This window comes from Zootoca vivipara, chromosome 6 (assembly GCF_963506605.1).
Source record: "Zootoca vivipara chromosome 6, rZooViv1.1, whole genome shotgun sequence".
Lineage (NCBI taxonomy): Eukaryota > Metazoa > Chordata > Lepidosauria > Squamata > Lacertidae > Zootoca > Zootoca vivipara.
The window spans coordinates 24,229,059-24,247,462 of record NC_083281.1 but is presented as its reverse complement, the minus strand read 5'-3'; the positions used below and the strand labels follow the sequence as shown (position 1 = coordinate 24,247,462).

Below are 18,404 nucleotides of genomic sequence, written 5' to 3'. Positions count from 1 at the left end.
GGCAGAGGCCGTTTAGGGCTTTAAAGGTCAGCACCAACACTTTGAATTGTGCTCAGAAACATACTGGGAGCCAATGTTGGTCTATCAGGACCGGTGTGATAGGGTCTCAACAGCCATTCCCAGTCACCAGTCTAGCTGCCACATTCTGGATTCTGGTCTACTGCCAGTGCTGATCGGCGAGGAATCCTTGAGCTCCGAGGTTCCTGGCTCTGTGAGGGAGGGGGGAAGCTGTGAGAGCAATGCCCCCCCCTGAAGAACCCCAGATTGAGCTTTCTGGGGGCATGAGAGCTCGGCTGCGCCCATAGGTGACTCCTCTGCTCACCGGCAAGCTCTTTTTAAGAGCCCCGAGAGAGAGCGGAGTCAGAGTCGTGGGCACCATTTTCGAGTATACCGCTACTCTCACAGAGAAAAGCTCCATGCCGGCAGTGGAGGAGCGGTGGGTTTTTCCAAAAAAAAAAAAAGATGGGTTTTTCCAAAAAAAAAAAAGATCTGAAGACATTGGACACCATGAATAACAGAAAGAAATTTAAGGGAAAAAATTAATTGAAAAGAATTGGCCATGGGAGGAGATTTAAACAGGAAGTCGGTCTCCCCCATTGAGAGAATGGTGGGACAGTTAACTAGCCTGCAGCTGGAGAGTTTGACAGGACTTTAAAATTTCCAAGGGTTGGACTTAAAACCTTCCCCCTGAGGCAGGGTTAAGGGGAGAAGGATTGACTACATTAAAATCCCTGCAAAATTATTTAAGTTGGACTGGGGAAAACCTCCCAGGAACTGGAGTCAGGTTCCTAGAGGGATCAGCCAGCTGCCATTATGACATCACAAGAGGAAGGAATTTGTTTGCCTCTTTGAGGCTGAGAACTGTTAACTTTGAAGAGAGAGCTAATATAAGGCTGTGTACAAGAATATTGATAATGCTCTTTTCAGAAATGGACACAATATTTTAAAAATATGAACAAGAATTAAAAATGAGAGTTGATAACCAGATTGAACGTAAACTTTGTTTCTGAGGTTTGGAAATATGAACAGCGCCACTTCCTGTATTGTAATCTGTGCAGCTTCCATGGAATTTGAGATAAACAGGATGTCAGTAGACACAACATCATCTGGCTCTTTAGACTTTGTGGATTATCAAAAACTCCTGGAACTGATTTTGGACGTGAGAGATGAATTGTAGCACAACAATATACAGATTCGCAAAATAAGACAGAACTGTGTGGAAAGTGAAGGTGGATTGGTCTCAGTAGAGAATGAAGCAAAGCAACAGGAACATGCACCAGTCAGGGACATTGTAAATGACTTCACAGAAGAGGAAGAAGATCAATTAGTCCTGGACAATACAAATGAACTTAAAAAAGAGGAGGAGGAAGTATGGAATATTGCTCCCCCAGTGGGAGAGGGGGAACAAGACTTATGTTGGATTCAAGGTGTCCTCAAAGAAGAACCAGCATGGAATATTGTCCTCCCAGTTAGAGAGGGAGGGCAGGATCTATGCTGGGGCTTGAGTTTAACTGGGGGTGGGGAATTGAGATAGGGCTGAAAAGTGGAAACATAGCTGGATAATACTGTGTTACAGTTAGAAAATTGGGGGGGCAGCAGGGGACAAAGAAGGGAGAGTGGTGGACAGGTGGCAAAAGAGTGGGAATAGGGTGAGGAGCAACAATGGTTTTTTTCTGATTGATTAAAATGGTCTGAAACTGGAACATTTTATGGAGCTGGTTGATACATCTGGGAGATCCGGAGTCCAGGGGCAGGGGGGTAGAATTAGATAAAAGTGGTTAAAGGTTATTATGATAGAAGAAATAATATCTGAATCTACGGAAAATTTGGGGGGTATAAATTTTGAGGCTAAAGGAAGAATTAGAGATGGAAGGGAAAATAAATTTAGATTTGCATTAATTAATGAATTATAGGTTGAGGATAGTCGATGTTTTTTTTTCTTTGTGTAGATTAGAATTGGTTGTGAAATAATGGAAAAATTGTGTTAGAATGATTTAAGATGATAAAGGAAAATTGCTTCATTTAGATTTAATAAATGGACCCAGTGTGGGGGGAATCGAGGAAGTCCACAATGACAAGTTAATGTAAGAATTGATATGTTTTTTCTTTTTCCTTTTCTTTTTTCGATTATGTTTTATTTTTGCTTTTTTGTTTTTGTGTTGAAAATCAATAAATATTATTTGGGGGGGTTATGGATTAACTGCAGTTTCTGGGTCACCTTCAAAGGTAGCCCCATGTAGAGTGCATTGCAGTAGTCCAAGCGGGAGAGAACTAGAGCAGGCATCGGCAACCTCCAGCCCATGGGCCGGATATGGCCCATGGAGGCCATTTATCCGGCCCACGGGCTGCCCGTGTACCGAGCCACCTGCTTGGCAAGTCCCCCACATTGCCAGAAGCGATTTCTGGTACTGCAGACATTTTGGAAATGGGCAGCCAGCACTGGAAATCGCTTCTGTGAAGCCATGGACATGTGCAGAAGTGATTTCTGGTGCTGCGTTGCCCATTTCCAAAATGTCCACAGCGCCAGAAATCGCTTCTGCGCATGTCTGCGGCTGCAAGCGATTTCTGGTGCTGGCTGCCCATTTCCAAAATGTCCACACCACCACTGGAAATGGCTTCTGCGCCTGTGCGGACGATAGTCCGTGGGAATCCTCCTGCCCACGGGAAGAAAAGGTTGCCAACGCCTGAACTAGAGCATGCACTCCTCTGGTGAGACGCAGTCTGCGGGCAGGTAAGGTCTCAGCCTGTATACCAGAGTGAGCTGGTAGACAGCTGCCCTGGACACATAATTGACCTGCACCTCCATGGACAGGTGTGAGTCCAAAATGACTTCCAGGTTGCGCACCTGGTCCTTCAGGGGCACAGTTACCCCATTCAGAACCAGGACGTCCCCCTCCCCCGCCCACCTCCTGTCCCCCCAAAACAGTACTTCTGTCTTGTCATGATTCGGCCTCAATCTGTTAGCCGCCATCCATCCCCCAACCACCTCCAGACACTCACACAGGACATTCCCCGCTATTCACCACCCACTCTGTCCATGCCATGGATAACATAGCTGCCAAGTTTTCCCTTTTCTCGTGAGGAAGCCTATTCAGCATAAGGGAAAATCCCTTAAAAAAGGGGATAACTTGGCAGCTATGATGGATAAGAGAAGGAGAGAAATGAGCAGGGTGGGGCAGTAACTTAGTCTGCTTGATGGGAGACAAACTCAGCTGCAGTGCCTCAGGGGGGACAAAGGGTGTGGTAACCTGGGGAGCATAAAAAGCTTGAGATAGAGAACATGAGGGATGTGGCCTTGCAACACCATTCAACAACAAGGAGAACCAGCACACATTTCTCTCCCCTCCTCCATGGAGAAACAGGGAGCATGTTGGGATACCTAGGACCCTAAATAAGGATCCTCCACCCAGTGTCAGGACACTTGGCCCTCATTCCCTGCCAGAAATACTATCTCCAGATCTCCAGGCTCTCATTCCCTGCCAGAAATACCATTTCCAGGCTCTCCCCCTAAGCCCCAGGGCAGACAGCAGTGGCGTAGCGTTGGTTGCCAGCAGCCAGGGCCACGTGGAAAGGGAGTGGGAGGAAAGGAAATGGACAGACTACACATAGACATTCAACTCCTGAATAGTCTCCACTTCACCCAGCACCTGCAGAGATGAGAGAAAAATAGTTGTTCTGTTGTCTGAAGAGGTCAATTCCAGGTTCGCATGGAGAAGTCATTTTCAACAGAGCCCAGCAACAGAAGCACACACAGCTGTATTGAGGCTGCACTGTTTGGTGAAATTTTGCACCCCTAACCATTTTGCTCCTGTGGCAACCATCCCTGTGCCCTCCCCCCACATACTATGCCACAGCCAGGGACAGGAAAAAAAAAGGTTTAACAAAGGAATGGTTCCAAGGATTTCTAAGCAAAGTTAAGGTCAAATAAGTACAAGCCAAATGCAATCCTACTTTTCCTATCTGGACATACTGTCCAGATGCCTTACATTGCCTTACAGCAAGCTTCCTCAACCTCAGCCCTCCAGATGTTTTTGGCCTACAACTCCCATGATCCTTAGCTAACAGCACCAGTGGTCAGGGATGATGGGAATTGTAGTCTCAAAACATCTGGCGGGCTGAGGTTGAGGAAGCCTGCCTTACAGCATGTCTGATTTGCCCAATATTGGGGCAGTAGAACCAAACTCACGAGAGTAAGAGATTATGTTTTATACTTTGTGCATACCAGTTATCAAAGTCACCAAGCTACCTCAGAACTTCATCTCTTCAAATGACACAGATCACCCATGCAAATGTTCTGCAGCCTCTTTAATCCAGCCCTGGCAAATGGGACTAATTTGGAGAAGGAAACATCTGTTGAAGTGGCCGGAAACATGTACCTTCCTCATTTTAGTATGCCATTAGCAAAAAATATAGAAACTGTTATAAGGGGGCGGCGGCTCCTTTTCCCTTACGGGGTACCCAAGAGCCCGTATAGAGTCCTTATGTAGGTTCTCTATTGGTAGGAGAAAAGAACAGAGGCCAACCAGAGAACATTGAGAAGCAAAACAGCTAGTAAGCAGGATCTTTATTAAACTGTTGCAAGAGGAAGAACCCAGAACAACGGTGTGCAAGCCCTTATATAGACTTTTGGAATTGCCACCCTGTAGCTCAAGACCACCACCATCACCACCCCAATACGTCATACATACATCACAGAAGGGGCGGTTTACAGCAGAATACTGTCTGGCAGGAAACCTGTTAATGGGTTTACCTGGACAGCCTGGCCATTCTTTTGTGATGATAAATACTGTACTTAATTCCTGAGTCCATGTCACAGGGTCACCCTGTTCATACCCAAATGTGACCTTAAGGCAGGATTTGTGAGCACAGAGACAATGGGGATGCTTTTTCCATTTCCATCCAAACTGAGGAGGAGGAGGAGGAGGAGGAGGAGGAGGAGGAGGAGGAGGAGGAGGAGGAGGAGAAGTTTGGATTTGATATCCCACTTTATCACTACCATAAGGAGTCTCAAAGCGGCCAACAAGCTCCTTTCCCTTCCTTCCCCACAGCAAACACTCTGTGAGGTGAGTGAGGCTGAGAGACTTCAGAGAAGTGTGACTAGCCCAAGGTAACCCAGCAGCTGCACGTGGAGGAGCAGACGCGAACCCGGTTCACCAGATTATGAATCTACTGCTCTTAACCACTACACCAAACTGCAGAGGACTATTTGAGGTCACTGAAAGAGTCAAAATGGCTTTAGGATTGTTTTCCTGTACTGTTTCAGACTTGTGGTTTATATATTTATGTATGTCTTCCATAACGTAGGTGGCGCTGCAGAGCCTAGGGCTTGCCGATCAGAAGGTCGGCGGTTTGAATCCCCACAACAGGGTGAGCTCCCGTTATTCGGTCCCAGCTCCTGCCAACCTAGCAGTTCGAAAGCATGCCAAAGTGCAAGTAGATAAATAGGTACCGCTACAGCGGGAAAGTAAACAGCATTTCTGTGTGCTGCTCTGGTTCACCAGAAGCAGCTTTGTCATGCTGGCCACATGACCTGGAAGCTGTATGCCGGCTTCCTCAGCCAATAACGTGAGATGAGTGCCTCAACCCCAGAGTCGGTCACGACTGGACCTAATGCTCAGGGTTCCCTTTACCTTTATGTTTTCCACAGGAGGCAGTGGAAGGCAGGAGGGACTGGCGTGCTCTGGTCCCTGGGGTCACGAATAGTCCTAAATGACTAAACAACTAAACAACAACACAATAATGTGTTTGCCTGGTACATTTATGAACATTTGTTTTATATCTTAGATCTTATAATTCTCATAACAGAAACTAACAGAAAGTGCATCCAAGTAGCAATGCAGATAGGAAAATGCTAGTTTCTGGTAGAAGCTAATCTTCTTGCCACCCACAACTTTGGATCCTTGGCCGAATGTCAAACTGCTGATTCATCCTGTTCCCCTGCTCCCATTTTGCTCTGCAGTTTGAAAACGAATTTGAAAGTCTCCCACGTTGCTGCTGACTGGAATTAACGGTGAGAAGTCATGGAAGTAGATGCTGCAACCAGTATACTGAAAGAGTTTTGCATGGGGAAGTCGCTGCGCTACATGCCCATTTATTTTCTTATAAAATCTTGTGTTCCTGACCTATGCTCCAGATGACCCATGGCACTAAGCGGGAAGGAAGCTACGCATTATTTGCCCTAGCAACAACTGCCTCTGCCCCTCCCTTTCTCAGATATCTTTAAAGGGAGATGGAGTATTATTTTATCCAGAGTTCTGGAGGGAGAAGTTGCGTTTGGGTGGTATCAGTGTGAGCCAGCAAGGACTGCAGGGCCTCAGAAGGGAAATCAAGGAGAGACGCCATCTAAATTTAAACAGCCTGTTCCCAGAAGTAATTCTCGTTGTGAAGTTATAAAGTCCAGTGGCTGACGGATGAAAAACAGGCATGCTGCTGTAACACGCCCATCTTCGAAACATGAGCCATCTTCAAAACATGATGAACTCCTCCTGTGCTTTGTCTTCATTTACTGTAATACAGCTGCTTCTTCACTTTCATCCAACCCACACACACACCCAGCAACGGGGGGAACAAGATTAAGTATGTTGTTTGTTATCGTTCAAAATCTCTTTGGCCCAGAGAAAGGGAAGTGGTGTGTGGGTGTGTGAAATCAACGTCAGATAAAATGTTTCCACAAACCAAAGCAGACCTCAGAAACTGAGAAATATGAAGAAGTAGCAAACTGTGTACATTACATGGCGCCTTAGGGTAGGGGTGTGTGAACATGTCTTAATCTGTTCTGCCATTCATTTTCATCCTGTATTCCCCCCCCCCCATTCTTCTGCAATTAGTCTGTTTTGCACAAGACTTTCTTCCATTCACTGACACAGAAATATACTTTCTTCTTCACCTTTTTTTGTTTTGCAAATATTGCAGGTACACGATAGACCTTCATATCTCAGTCATCAACAGGTACTGTTACAAATCTATCACCTTCTTTGCATATTCCCTTTCAAACACAATTAATTTCCACAGTGGCAGCCCTGTTGTGTAATAATAATAGTAATAATAATAATACAGTCGTATCTTGGTTTTCAAACATCTCCTTTGACAAATGTTTCTGTTTTCGAACGCCATAAACCCAGAAGTAAGTGCTCCCATTTTCGAAAGCGCCTCAGAAGTTGAACGGCTTCCGCTGAGTGTATATGTTATTTTTCTGAATTTTCTCTATTAAATTTGCAGCCTTAGTTTGCACCACAGTTTCTGAACATTTCGGAACTCAAACGGTCTTCCGGAACAGATTACATTCAAAAACCGGGGTACCACTGTAATAATAATATTTATACCCCACCCATTTGACTGGGTTGCCCCAGCCACTATGAGCAGCTTCCAACATATATAAAACCATAATAAAACATTAAAGATTACAAAACTTCCCTATACAGGGCTGCCTTCGGATCTCCTCAGCTCGGGGGTTGCATAACTCCATACTCTCCAACATTTATCCGATGAAAATAGTCCTAAGGAAAAGTGGGACATTGGAAAACAGGATAGCTTCTGTAATTCCGAGACTGTCCCTGGAAAACAGGGGCACTTGGAGGGTCTGCATGTTTGTGTGCATGTTGTGTACAGCCCTATTATGTTATGTACACTATGGCAGACTTGCCACTGCAGAGGAGAGAGATCAAGTGAAGCACTTTATCAGCCAGGATGGGAGATTGGGCGGAATACAAAAGGAGGACACTGGAAGCAGCAGTGTGCAGAGGAAAAGGGTCTCCAACCAGGATTGTTGGAGGTGAAGACAAACAGCATTCTTCACAGAAGGGGCTGCATAGCATTCCCTGACTGTAGATAGTGTGTAAGTATAAACACCAGCAAAAACAGCCATCCCCTTGCTATGCTCGCAGATGCTCGGCAAAGCACAACCTCTGGCTGCAAGCCTTTCATTCACAGCATCTGCAAAGCAAAAAGAGAGACAGGGTCATGTCACGTTGATCCTTCATTTGCTTTTGTTTTTCTTTAATCTCTGCACACAGTGTTCTGCTCTGAGCTCCATTAAGCGCCTGTCAGTGTCACTGCCTTGGTGTAAGCCGAAACCTTCGAGTAGAATTAAATCTGACCCACTCTGCTGTAAAGCCAATGCATTTTCTTTGGGCTGCTTCTGGTTCTCTTGAACTCCCCAGACTCCTAGGCCACATCTGAGCTATACATTTAAAGCAGTATTGAGTTGCTTTAAACACCCACAGATTCCCCCAAAGAATCCTGGGAACTGTCATTTGTTAAGGGTGCTGAAAGGAGACACAATTCCCAGAATAGTGTAATAAATCCATCCCTCTTTTCAGGGAACGCTGGGAACTGTATCTGGGAGGTAGAGGGAATAAGGAGTTTGCTAAGAACTCTCAGCACCCATTACAAAGTACAGTTCCCAGGATTCTTTGGAAGAAGCCAGGACTGTTTATAGTGGCAAAAGATAGACATAATATATTACAAGGACAGGAAGAAACATTACCGACAGAATAACTGCCACACACAGGAAGGAGAGAGTTTGAATGCTTCGCCAGTAGCTTTATAAATCATTTAATGTGTCCAAACAAATGGAAGTCGTTAAAATTGCAGAGATTGTTATTTTGAAAATCATCCAACCATCAATTCTAGCACATGGGGGGGGCACCCAAATTGTATGATTTGGCATCTGAATGATTGGTATTACAAATTGTATTATAATTTAGCATTGTTATAATGAGGCTATTATTGGGTTATTGTAATTGAAAACTAATAAAAATTATTATCAAAAAAAGAGGGCTGTTTATAGTGGTATGATACTGCTTTAGCCCTGCTCCTGAACAGAGTTTTTGGGAAAAGGAGTAAGTTACAGCAGCGTGATTTACCCCCATTTAAATCGCAATAGCTTCTTAGAGTTTATGTTGCTCTCTCTGTAGCACAAACCCACTGATGGCACCTCTCTTGATTCATCTTCATGTGGGAAAAAACTCATCAACATCGCAGCTGGGTCGCTCCGGCCAGTTTGGTGTAGTTCTTAAAGTGTGGGACTCATAGCTGCCAAGTTATCCCTTTTTTAAAGGGATTTTCCCTTATGCTGAATAGGCTTCCTCGCGAGAAAAGGGAAAACTTGGCAGCTATGCAGTGGGACTAGGAGCTGGGAGATCGTGGTACATCTCAGCCATGAAGCTCATTGGGTGACCTTCGGCTAGTCATCTGCCTCTCAGTCTAACCTGCCTCATAGGGTTGTTGTGAGGAGGAAATGGGGAGGAGGGAAGCTCTGAATGGAACTCCTTGAAAAAAGGTGGGGGTATAAATGCAATAAAAGATAAGCATTTAAAGCAGTATCACGCCACCTTAAAGAGTTGTGGCTTCCCCAAAGCACAGAACTACGATTTGCAAAATTCCCACAAAAGAGTAGTCGACTATTAAACCACTATGAGAACTGTAGCCCTATGAGGAAAATAGGGGTTGTCCTAGCAACGCTTGGCAACCTTAACAAACTACAGCTCCCAGGATTCTTTGGGGGAAGCTGTGACTGTTTAAAGCGGCATGATACTGCTTTAAACATATACTGCAGATGGAGCTGTGTACTAGATTCTTAATTCTAGGGTTGTGGGTTCAAGCCCCACATTAGGCAAAAGATTCCTGCCTTCCCGGGGGGGGGGGGGTGGATTCGATGATCCTGTTGATGTCTTCCAACTTTACAATTCTATGATTCATGTCAGTTGAATTCAGCTCTCTTCCTCAGCTTTGTTCCCTGCTGACTTACCATCTAATGATTCCAGAATGCCTGTAATGTGAACGCAATGGTCCTCTGCTCCAGTACAATCCATGGACCCTTCAGCTTCACACGAATGCGAATCTTTCGCATAGCAAGCTGGGCAGGTGAAGCCGTTCCTTGTAGTATTAACTGGGGGTACTGAGAGGAAGGAAAGGGAATACAATCACAGGAGTCATAGAATCATAGAGTTGGAAGAGACCACAAGGGCCATCCAGTCCAACCCCCTGCCAAGCAGGAGTCAGAATGCAACAGAACGAACCCAAGAAAGGATGGATCAATTAGCCACCCAAAGCCCACATTATTCAACGCCTTTCCTCCCGGGCTTCAGCAGGTAGAAACACATCTGATCCCAGGCCCAACGCTCATGGTCCAGATGCAAGCTCTGTGCCCAGTGCAGGACTTCAAGGCACCTGCAAATGCCACTATGCCTAGGCAAAGAAAGAAAGAGTTTGAAAAGGGAAGAGTATGCTGTTAGATCTGTGCAGGGCTGGGCAGAAGGTGAATCAGAATTAACTATGAGGTCTCCAGATGCCCATTCACACATTACACCGAACTGACTCTGTACATGCATAAGTGTATGTGTTGATTTTTAATGTTTGACATTTTATTAAGTTTTTATATGTGCTGGAAGCTGCCCAGGGTGGCTGGGGAAACCCAGCCAGATGGGCAGAGAATAATAATAATAATAATAATAATAATAATAATAATAATAATAATTTATTGCTTATACCCCACCCATCTGGCTAGGTTTTCCCAGCCACTCTGGGTGGCTCCCAACAAAATATAAAAAACATGATAAAATGTCAAACATGGTATCTGAAGAAGTGTGCATGCACATGAAAGCTCATACCAAAATATAAACTTAGTTGGTCTTTAAAACCACTGAGCCTAGGGCTTGCTGACCAGAAGGTTGGCGGTTCGAATCCCTGTGACGGGGTGAGCTCCCATTGCTTGGTCCCAGCTCCTGCCAACCTAGCAGTTCGAAAGCACATCAAAATGCAAGTAGATAAATAGGAACCGCTACAGCGGGAAGGTAAACGGCGTTTCCATGTGCTGCTCTGGTTTGCCAGAAGCGGCTTTGTCATGCTGGCCACATGACCTGGAAGCTATACGCCGGCTCCCTCGGCCAATAATGCGAGATGAGCGCGCAACCCCAGAGTCGGTCACGACTGGACCTATTGGTCAGGGGTCCCTTTACCTTTACCTTTAAGGTGCTACTGAAGGAATTTTTTTATTTTGTCAAACATTAAAAACTTCTCTAAACAGGGCTGCCTTCAGATGTCTTCTAAAAGTCAAGTAGTTGTTTGTTTTCTTGACATCTGATGGGGGAAAGAGGGGGTAAATAGCATTAGAAACATTATTTCCATAAATGCCTAGAAATCTGTTGAATCCTAGTGGTTTTACTATCAAAATAATAACCAGAAGGTATTAATGCTAAGAAGCAGTGACACCTACTGGACAAATGTCAGAAGAGAGATTTGTATGGTTGAGTGCAGTAACAGTCTAGAGCAGGCATCCCCAAACTGCGGCCCTCCAGATGTTTTGGCCTACAACTCCCATGATCCCTAGCTAACAGGACCAGTGGTCAGGGAAGATGGGAATTGTAGTCCAAAACATATGGAGGGCCGAAGTTTGGGGATGCCTGGTCTAGAGTCTTCTTGGCAGTATGAGCTGTTGTTAATTAATTCAGGTTTACTTGTTTTAGGGTCCAAAAGATTTGAATGTAAATTAAGGAGTCAATGTATGATAATTTGTGGTATGGTAATTTATTTTGCAAATTTCTATGCTGCTTTTCAGCAACAGAAAGTTCCCAAAGGGGTTCACATGGCCAAAGGTGGCTTACAAACCTGTTATAATAATGTTGTTTAAAATCTGAGGACAGGTGGGTTTTCCTGTGAAGATCTTACACCCTTGAACAAAAGAAGAGACTCTTCCACCTTATGCATGACAGCTTACACAGTTTTGAGCTGCCTTGGAGAAAACTCCTCCCTGGAAGTACCTGTCCTCTCCTCCTAAAGACCAAAATTAGGAATGGATCAGAAAGTGTCCAGGCCAGGAGGACAGGGCTATAATAAATATATCTCCTGTCCACTCTCACCAACCCTACTAGTTTGAAGCACAGGGTTATGAGTTTTGGAGGCAGTTAGAACAACAACATAAATAACCAGTTATGCATAGATACTAAACCGCAGATGCTGGTCTTTTTTATGCAAATGAAGAAAGCATCCCTATCTGTCTGAATTCTTTAATCATAAATATGATGGTGACTGCTGCAAAAACAGTGTGAAAAACGGTGTGAAAAACCGGGGGGGGGGGGGGGGAATCCGTAAGCCCTACCTATAAGGGAGCAGTTGCAGAAATGTTTTGAAATGGCAGACCAACTGATTTAGCTGATAGAAGAAAGGCGACTTTTCAGCTCAATGAGTTGGTAGAAAGACAGCTTCATCAATTGCTGGAATGAAAATTATGGAAATGTAAGTCTTGAAAGACATTTTCTTTCTTTCTTTCTTTCTTTCTTTCTTTCTTTCTTTCTTTCTTTCTTTCTTTCTTTCTTTCTTTCTTTCTCTTTCTTTCTTTCTTTCTTTCTTTCTTGTAAATTACAGTTTATATACAGTGTTGTGACGTGGGGTTTGTGATTTCAGCTCTCTTGACAAAACATGCTGGAGACAGTTCTCTAGTAACAGCTCTTTATTAAAGTGAACAAGACTGAAGACTGAGGAGAGGAAAGCTACATTTATAGGGACAGGGGACTAGCTAGGAAGGGATACATTTTGGAGGGAACAATATCAAGCAATCACAGTGCTGCCTTTTGGAGGAAACCAATAAGACAGAGGATCCAAATACAGCAGCTTAAATGAACCAATAGTAGCTGTACCCTCTGGAACCAAAAGGCAGTTACTTTATCCTAACGCAAATACAGACAATAATAATACAGATATAAAATCCTTTGACTCAATACACAACACCCCTCCCCCCCTAGTGAGCACAGCAGACGTAATCCCTCAGGTACTGTGGGGTCCTACAACTTCTACCTGATCTCCTGACAACAGGTGTTGCAGGTTCTGGATCGGGTGTTACCTGTGGTGGAGGGGCTGCTATAGGGGTTTCATCAGGAACAGATGGAGTCCCAGACATCTCAGGGTCCCCGACCTGTACCTCGTCATCCTGAGGACTAGCAGACCCTGGTTCATTTGCTGAAGCCCCTGGTGACTGCACCTCTGGGCCATCTTCACTCTGGTCTCGCAGCTGTGCGTCATTAGCCAGGGATGAATTATCTGACTCCTCCCTGCTGAGCGCCCGGCGCCTCAGCTGATCTATATGTCTCTTCCAAACTTGCCCATTTTCCAAGGTCACATAATAGGACACAGGTCCACTAGCCCGGGTGATCACACCGGCCACCCACCGCGGACCTCGTGAATAGTTCCTCACCCAGACCAGATCTTCAGGGGCGAGATACCTTGTTGTGTCAGTCTCAGCCTGGGGGGTTGCTCTTGAATTACGGTTTGGCATTTTATCTGGGTGGACATAATCCAGCACCGTTACCAGTCTTCTACCTAAGAGCAGCTCGGCTGGCGACTTGCCCGTCGCAGTACACGGCGTCGCATGCTGCAAAAATAACATTCGCGCAATGCGAGCCGACCAGTTACCCTCCATTAAGCGCGCAATGGATTCTTTGGCTGTTCTTACCATGCGCTCAGCCTGCCCATTGGAGGATGGGTGAAAGGGCGCGGATGTGACCCCTCTTATAAAGTTATCAGCCAAGAATGCCCTGAATTCTTGGGATACAAAAGCTGCCCCATTATCTGATACAATGGTCTCAGGTAACCCGTGGGTAGCAAACAGCTGCCTCAACACCTTGATTACGGCAGCTGATGCCATGCTAGGGACCATCGCCACTTCTAACCATTTGGAATATGCATCAACGATAACCAAAAAGACCTTCCCTTGGAATGGCCCAGCAAAATCTATGTGCAGCCGGCTCCAGGGAGTCCTGGACTGCTCCCACCAGTGGACTGGTGCTCTGGCCACTTCTGGCCGCACCTCTTGGCATGCCTTGCATGTTCGTACCCATTGTTCTATGTTCTGGTCCATTCCAGGCCACCACACATAACATCGGGCTAGCGACTTCATCCTGACCATTCCCGGGTGTCCCATGTGAAGCGTCTCAAGAACCCTGTTTCTCAGTGGTGCTGGGATTATCACCCTATCTCCCCATAGGAGACAACCCTTATGCATGGACAATTCGTGCTGCCTTGTCGCATAAGGCCTGAATTTTTCTTCATGCGGACCACCTGGCCACCCCCTCCCCACCCAAGTGAGCACACGGGAGAGAACAGCATCTTTCCTAGTTTTCTCAGCTATATCTGTAGCTGTTACAGGAGCCCCCGGAAGTGTTTCTAGCATCATAATGTGCTCCGCCGGAGCAGGATCCTCATTGCTCCCGCCAGGAAGGGGCAATCGACTCAGCGCATCAGCATGGCACAACTGTTTCCCCGGCACATGGGTCAAGGTGTACTGGAACCCATTCAGGAATATTGACCAACGCAACATTCTGGGGGAGAGAATTTGTGGCGTTTGTTTGTTTGGGTTGAACAACCCTAACAGTGGTTTGTGGTCCGTTTCAATGGAGAAATGGCGACCGTACAAATAATCATAGAACCTTTTGATTCCGGACACAATAGCCAGCGCCTCTTTATCAATTTGAGCATAGTTGCGCTCTGTGGGCGACAACGTACGGGAATAGAAAGAGATGGGCTTTTCCGACCCATCCGGTTCCCTATGACTCAGCACAGCCCCCAGACCGTATTGAGAGGCATCACATGCCAGGACCAGCGGCTTTGACTCATCATAATGAGCAAGGACGCTCCCGCTACTCAGCATTCCTCGCAAGGAGTCAAAAGCCTTCTGCTGCTCCCGCCCCCATCGCCACACAATCTTTTTCTGCAATAGTCTATGTAATGGTTCAGCTACCGAAGCTTTCTGGGGTAAGAACGAATGATAAAAGTTAATAAGTCCCAGGAATGACTGCAACTCCGTCTTGTTCTGTGGTCGTGGTGCCTCGATGATGGCCTTAATCTTAGCATCTGTGGGGTGGATGCCTGATGCATCAATTTTAAACCCCAAGAAATCCACAGTTGGCACCCCAAAACTGCATTTTTCTTTTTTCAGTTGCAACCCCACCTCCTTGAACTTGAGCAACACTGCACGGACACGCGCAACCAGTTCCTGTGGGTCTTTTCCAGCAATCAAAACATCATCAAAAAATGGCAAGACCCCCGGCAGACCTCTTAACAGGCGTTCCATGAGCCCTTGAAAAATCCCTGGGGCCACACAAACTCCGAACTGTAATCTGTTAACTCTGAACGCCCCTTTATGTGTGACAATAGTCTGTGCTTCCGCTGATTGTGGGGTTACTGGCAGCTGTTGGTAAGCTTGTGCCAGGTCAATTTTGGCGAACACCTTGCCCCCAGCCAGTTTAGCCAACAGATGTGATACGACTGGAATGGGGTATGAGTTTCCCCTGAGTGCCTTATTGATAGTACATTTGTAATCTGCACATATCCTGACTTCCCCATTTGCTTTAAGGGGTGTGACGATTGGAGTCTCCCACTTAGCAGAGTCCACGGGTGAGAGAACTCCCTGCTTGACCAATTTATCCAGCTCTGCCTCGATCTTGGGTTGCAGTGCAAATGGCACTCGCCTTGGTTTGAGTCGGATTGGAGCCACACCGGGGTCCAACTCGAAGTCAACTGGGGGCCCTTTATAACAACCCAGTTTTCCATTAAAGAGACCAGCAAATTCCTTGCATAATGCCTCGCTCATCTCAGGGCAGGTTTGGATTGAATTAAGCCCTGAGATACTCAGTCCCAGGGCGGGGAACCAGTCAGTGCCCAGGAGACTGGGGCGACTGCCCTTCGCAATCACCAGTTTGAGTACAGCCTGTTTGTCCCGGAACTGTACTCTCACGGCACACATTCCCATAACATGGATGCGGCCTGCTGAGTACGACTGCAAGGTTGCCGGGAAGGGCTCCAGAGGGGGCAACTTACCCCTGGGGAAGAATGTCTTCGCGGTCTGGTCCGACACGATGGTGAATGCAGATCCGGAGTCCACCTCCATGTCGCACTGCTGACCCTCAATCTTCACCTTGACGTGTGCCTTGCCTTGCGCTGGAAACTGCACGGCCCTCCCGTTGATCTCCGTTACGTAGTGGCAGTCCTTTAGAAAACGAGTTGCTGTGGGCGGTCTGCGATGCTCCAGTCTAGATGCTCCTGTTGCTCCCGACGCCGCCGATCTACAGACCCTGGCGATGTGACCCGTCTTTCCGCACGTCCGGCACATAGCATCCCTGAAACGACAACTCTTCCGCTCATGGTTTCCGCCACAACCTGGGCAACTGCCTCGGCGATCTTTGTGCACTGTGCAGGCCTGACGTACCAACTCGACCCCACGGACTGGGCTCTGGCTCGGAGTAGCCTCTAGCTCGTCCATGGCATGCGCAACTTCTATCTGTGGCTTAGTGGCCTTGCGACTGGCATCAAGCTCCTCTCTTTCATAATTCTCCGTGGCGGTGGCCTCTTTCAAGGCTGAAGCAAGGGTAACCTCTTCTTTAGCCACGATGCGTCTTCTGGCTTTCTTGCTGCTCAGACCACCAATAAACCGATCCAGGAGAGTCTCTTCCAGATTTTGGAAGCCGCAGTGCTGAGCGAGCTTCCGGAGTTCAGCCAGAAATGTGGATACAGACTCCCCAGCATGCTGCTGCCTCTTATGGAACTCCATCCGCCGGGCCATCTTGGTCTCAGTAGGCGCCAAGTGGCTTGTTAGGCAGGCAAGAATATCTTTGAGAGATGTCTCACTCAGCTTCGCTGGAGCAAGTAATGCCTTGGCCAGCTTGAAGGTCTCGGGCCCACAGTAGCTCAGGAATGTGGCCCTTCTTTTGCTGGCATCGGTGATCCCTTGAGCCACTGCAAAGAACTCGAAGCGTTCGACGTAGTCTTCCCAGGTGTGGGGCTCTGATGGCTGGAAGGGCTCCAATACCCTTGGACTCTCCATTGTCCTAGCGGGCAGGGTCGTCTTCTCAGCTGGCCAGTGAGTCTTGTTCTCAGCTGCAATCTGGACTCTGAGGCAGGGTTGTGTTTAACCGCTCCTCAGCATTCCGGATCCCACCTTCGTCGCCAGTTGTTGTGACGTGGGGTTTGTGATTTCAGCTCTCTTGACAAAACATGCTGGAGACAGTTCTCTAGTAACAGCTCTTTATTAAAGTGAACAAGACTGAAGACTGAGGAGAGGAAAGCTACATTTATAGGGACAGGGGACTAGCTAGGAAGGGATACATTTTGGAGGGAACAATATCAAGCAATCACAGTGCTGCCTTTTGGAGGAAACCAATAAGACAGAGGATCCAAATACAGCAGCTTAAATGAACCAATAGTAGCTGTACCCTCTGGAACCAAAAGGCAGTTACTTTATCCTAACGCAAATACAGACAATAATAATACAGATATAAAATCCTTTGACTCAATACACAACATACAGCTTGACATACTGTTTATTGACTAGCAATAAAAACAGATAGGCTATATAAGAGAAATCGATCAACAGCTGTGAGCCTCATCTCCTTTGCCTACCCAGGGTGGTCTCCCCTAAAATGCTGGCGCAAGTGTCTCCCCCCAGAAAGCAAGGTTGCATCTTCCCACGGCAGGTCTCCCCGCCTGCAATGCAGACTTCGCAAGACATCAGACCTGCTGGAGGAATTAAAAAGAAGCAAGTGCAGTTGGAGCTAACAACCCACAACCACATTCACAGTCACATGTTCCTTTTCAACTGCTGAACACACCCACTCCCTGCCGTCCTGCCTGAAGCGCCTCAAGTTGCTACCTTATCTGAGAGGAAACCTGTTTCTCTTATGGGAGCCTTGATGTCTCGCAGGGCTTTGATGAACCATTAAGTCAAATAAGCATGTGCTTTGTGCAACAAGGGAAGGGGGCACCACAGAAATTTTCCATTTCCGAATGTTTAGCATTAACAGTCACAAATTTCTCAGCTAAGAGTTCATTTTCTCAGTTGAATTATATTAAAAACCCCAACAGAACAGCTATGCAACAAGGCAGGCTGGGATGCCTTATCTCGACTAAGTACAGAAGCGGACATATCAACGTAAGATTAGTTTTGAGGATCTGATCAAAGGCTTTGCAATTAGAAAATGCAAGAGATTCCCCCCCCCAAATATAAATAAAATGGAAGTATACAAAAATAAACATTATTTTCCACCTTACTGAAGGTTTTGTTTCATTTCAAATAATAATATTTTTTGCTTATTGATTATTATTGATTATATTTTGAATTAGGTATATTTGGGGGCACCAAAATCTTTTAGGGCCTCTCAAGGTCTTAATCTGGCCCTGCTGTCTTGAGACTTAAGCGTTTAACTGCAAAATATGGTTTCATCTGGACTCTTTCACCTCCGATCCTCATTCTCTCTTGGTTGCACATTTTATTAGGTGCTTAACATATGGTTTACCCATTGCTCTTACCATGTCCATGATCCTTGCCTTTGCGTGCCTTTCAGAAGCTTGTAATTCATCATATCCTCTTTGTGTACTTACTGTGATGGCCTTGCTGTTCATTATCTCCTTTATGTGTC

General features: G+C 46.2%; 1 protein-coding gene across 1 annotated transcript; it reads right to left on the bottom strand.

The window, feature by feature from the left end:
• Positions 1 to 7,660: 7,660 nt before the first annotated feature.
• On the bottom strand, positions 7,661 to 17,793 carry LOC118086225 (phospholipase A2 inhibitor and Ly6/PLAUR domain-containing protein-like). The gene is made up of 4 exons (XM_060275265.1): positions 17,389 to 17,793; positions 10,102 to 10,188; positions 9,749 to 9,913; positions 7,661 to 7,932 (listed from the first exon to the last, which is right to left on the bottom strand). Exons 1-4 carry the CDS (start codon positions 17,558 to 17,560, stop codon positions 7,661 to 7,663), a joined length of 696 nt encoding a protein of 231 aa, XP_060131248.1. The 5' UTR covers positions 17,561 to 17,793.
• Positions 17,794 to 18,404: the final 611 nt, after the last annotated feature.

Bases quoted from the DNA above. Each gene is read 5' to 3' on its own strand.
- LOC118086225 (XM_060275265.1), bottom strand. From the start codon at position 17,560: ATGTGGTTGTGGGTTGTTAGCTCCAACTGCACTTGCTTCTTTTTAATT. The intron at 10,189-17,388 runs GTAGGCAAAGGA...TTCTTTGCCTAG, and splicing joins TTTAGGGGAGACCACCCTGG to GCATAGTGGCATTTGCAGGT. The intron at 9,914-10,101 runs GTGTTTCTACCT...GATTGTATTCCC, and splicing joins CGTTGGGCCTGGGATCAGAT to TTTCCTTCCTCTCAGTACCC.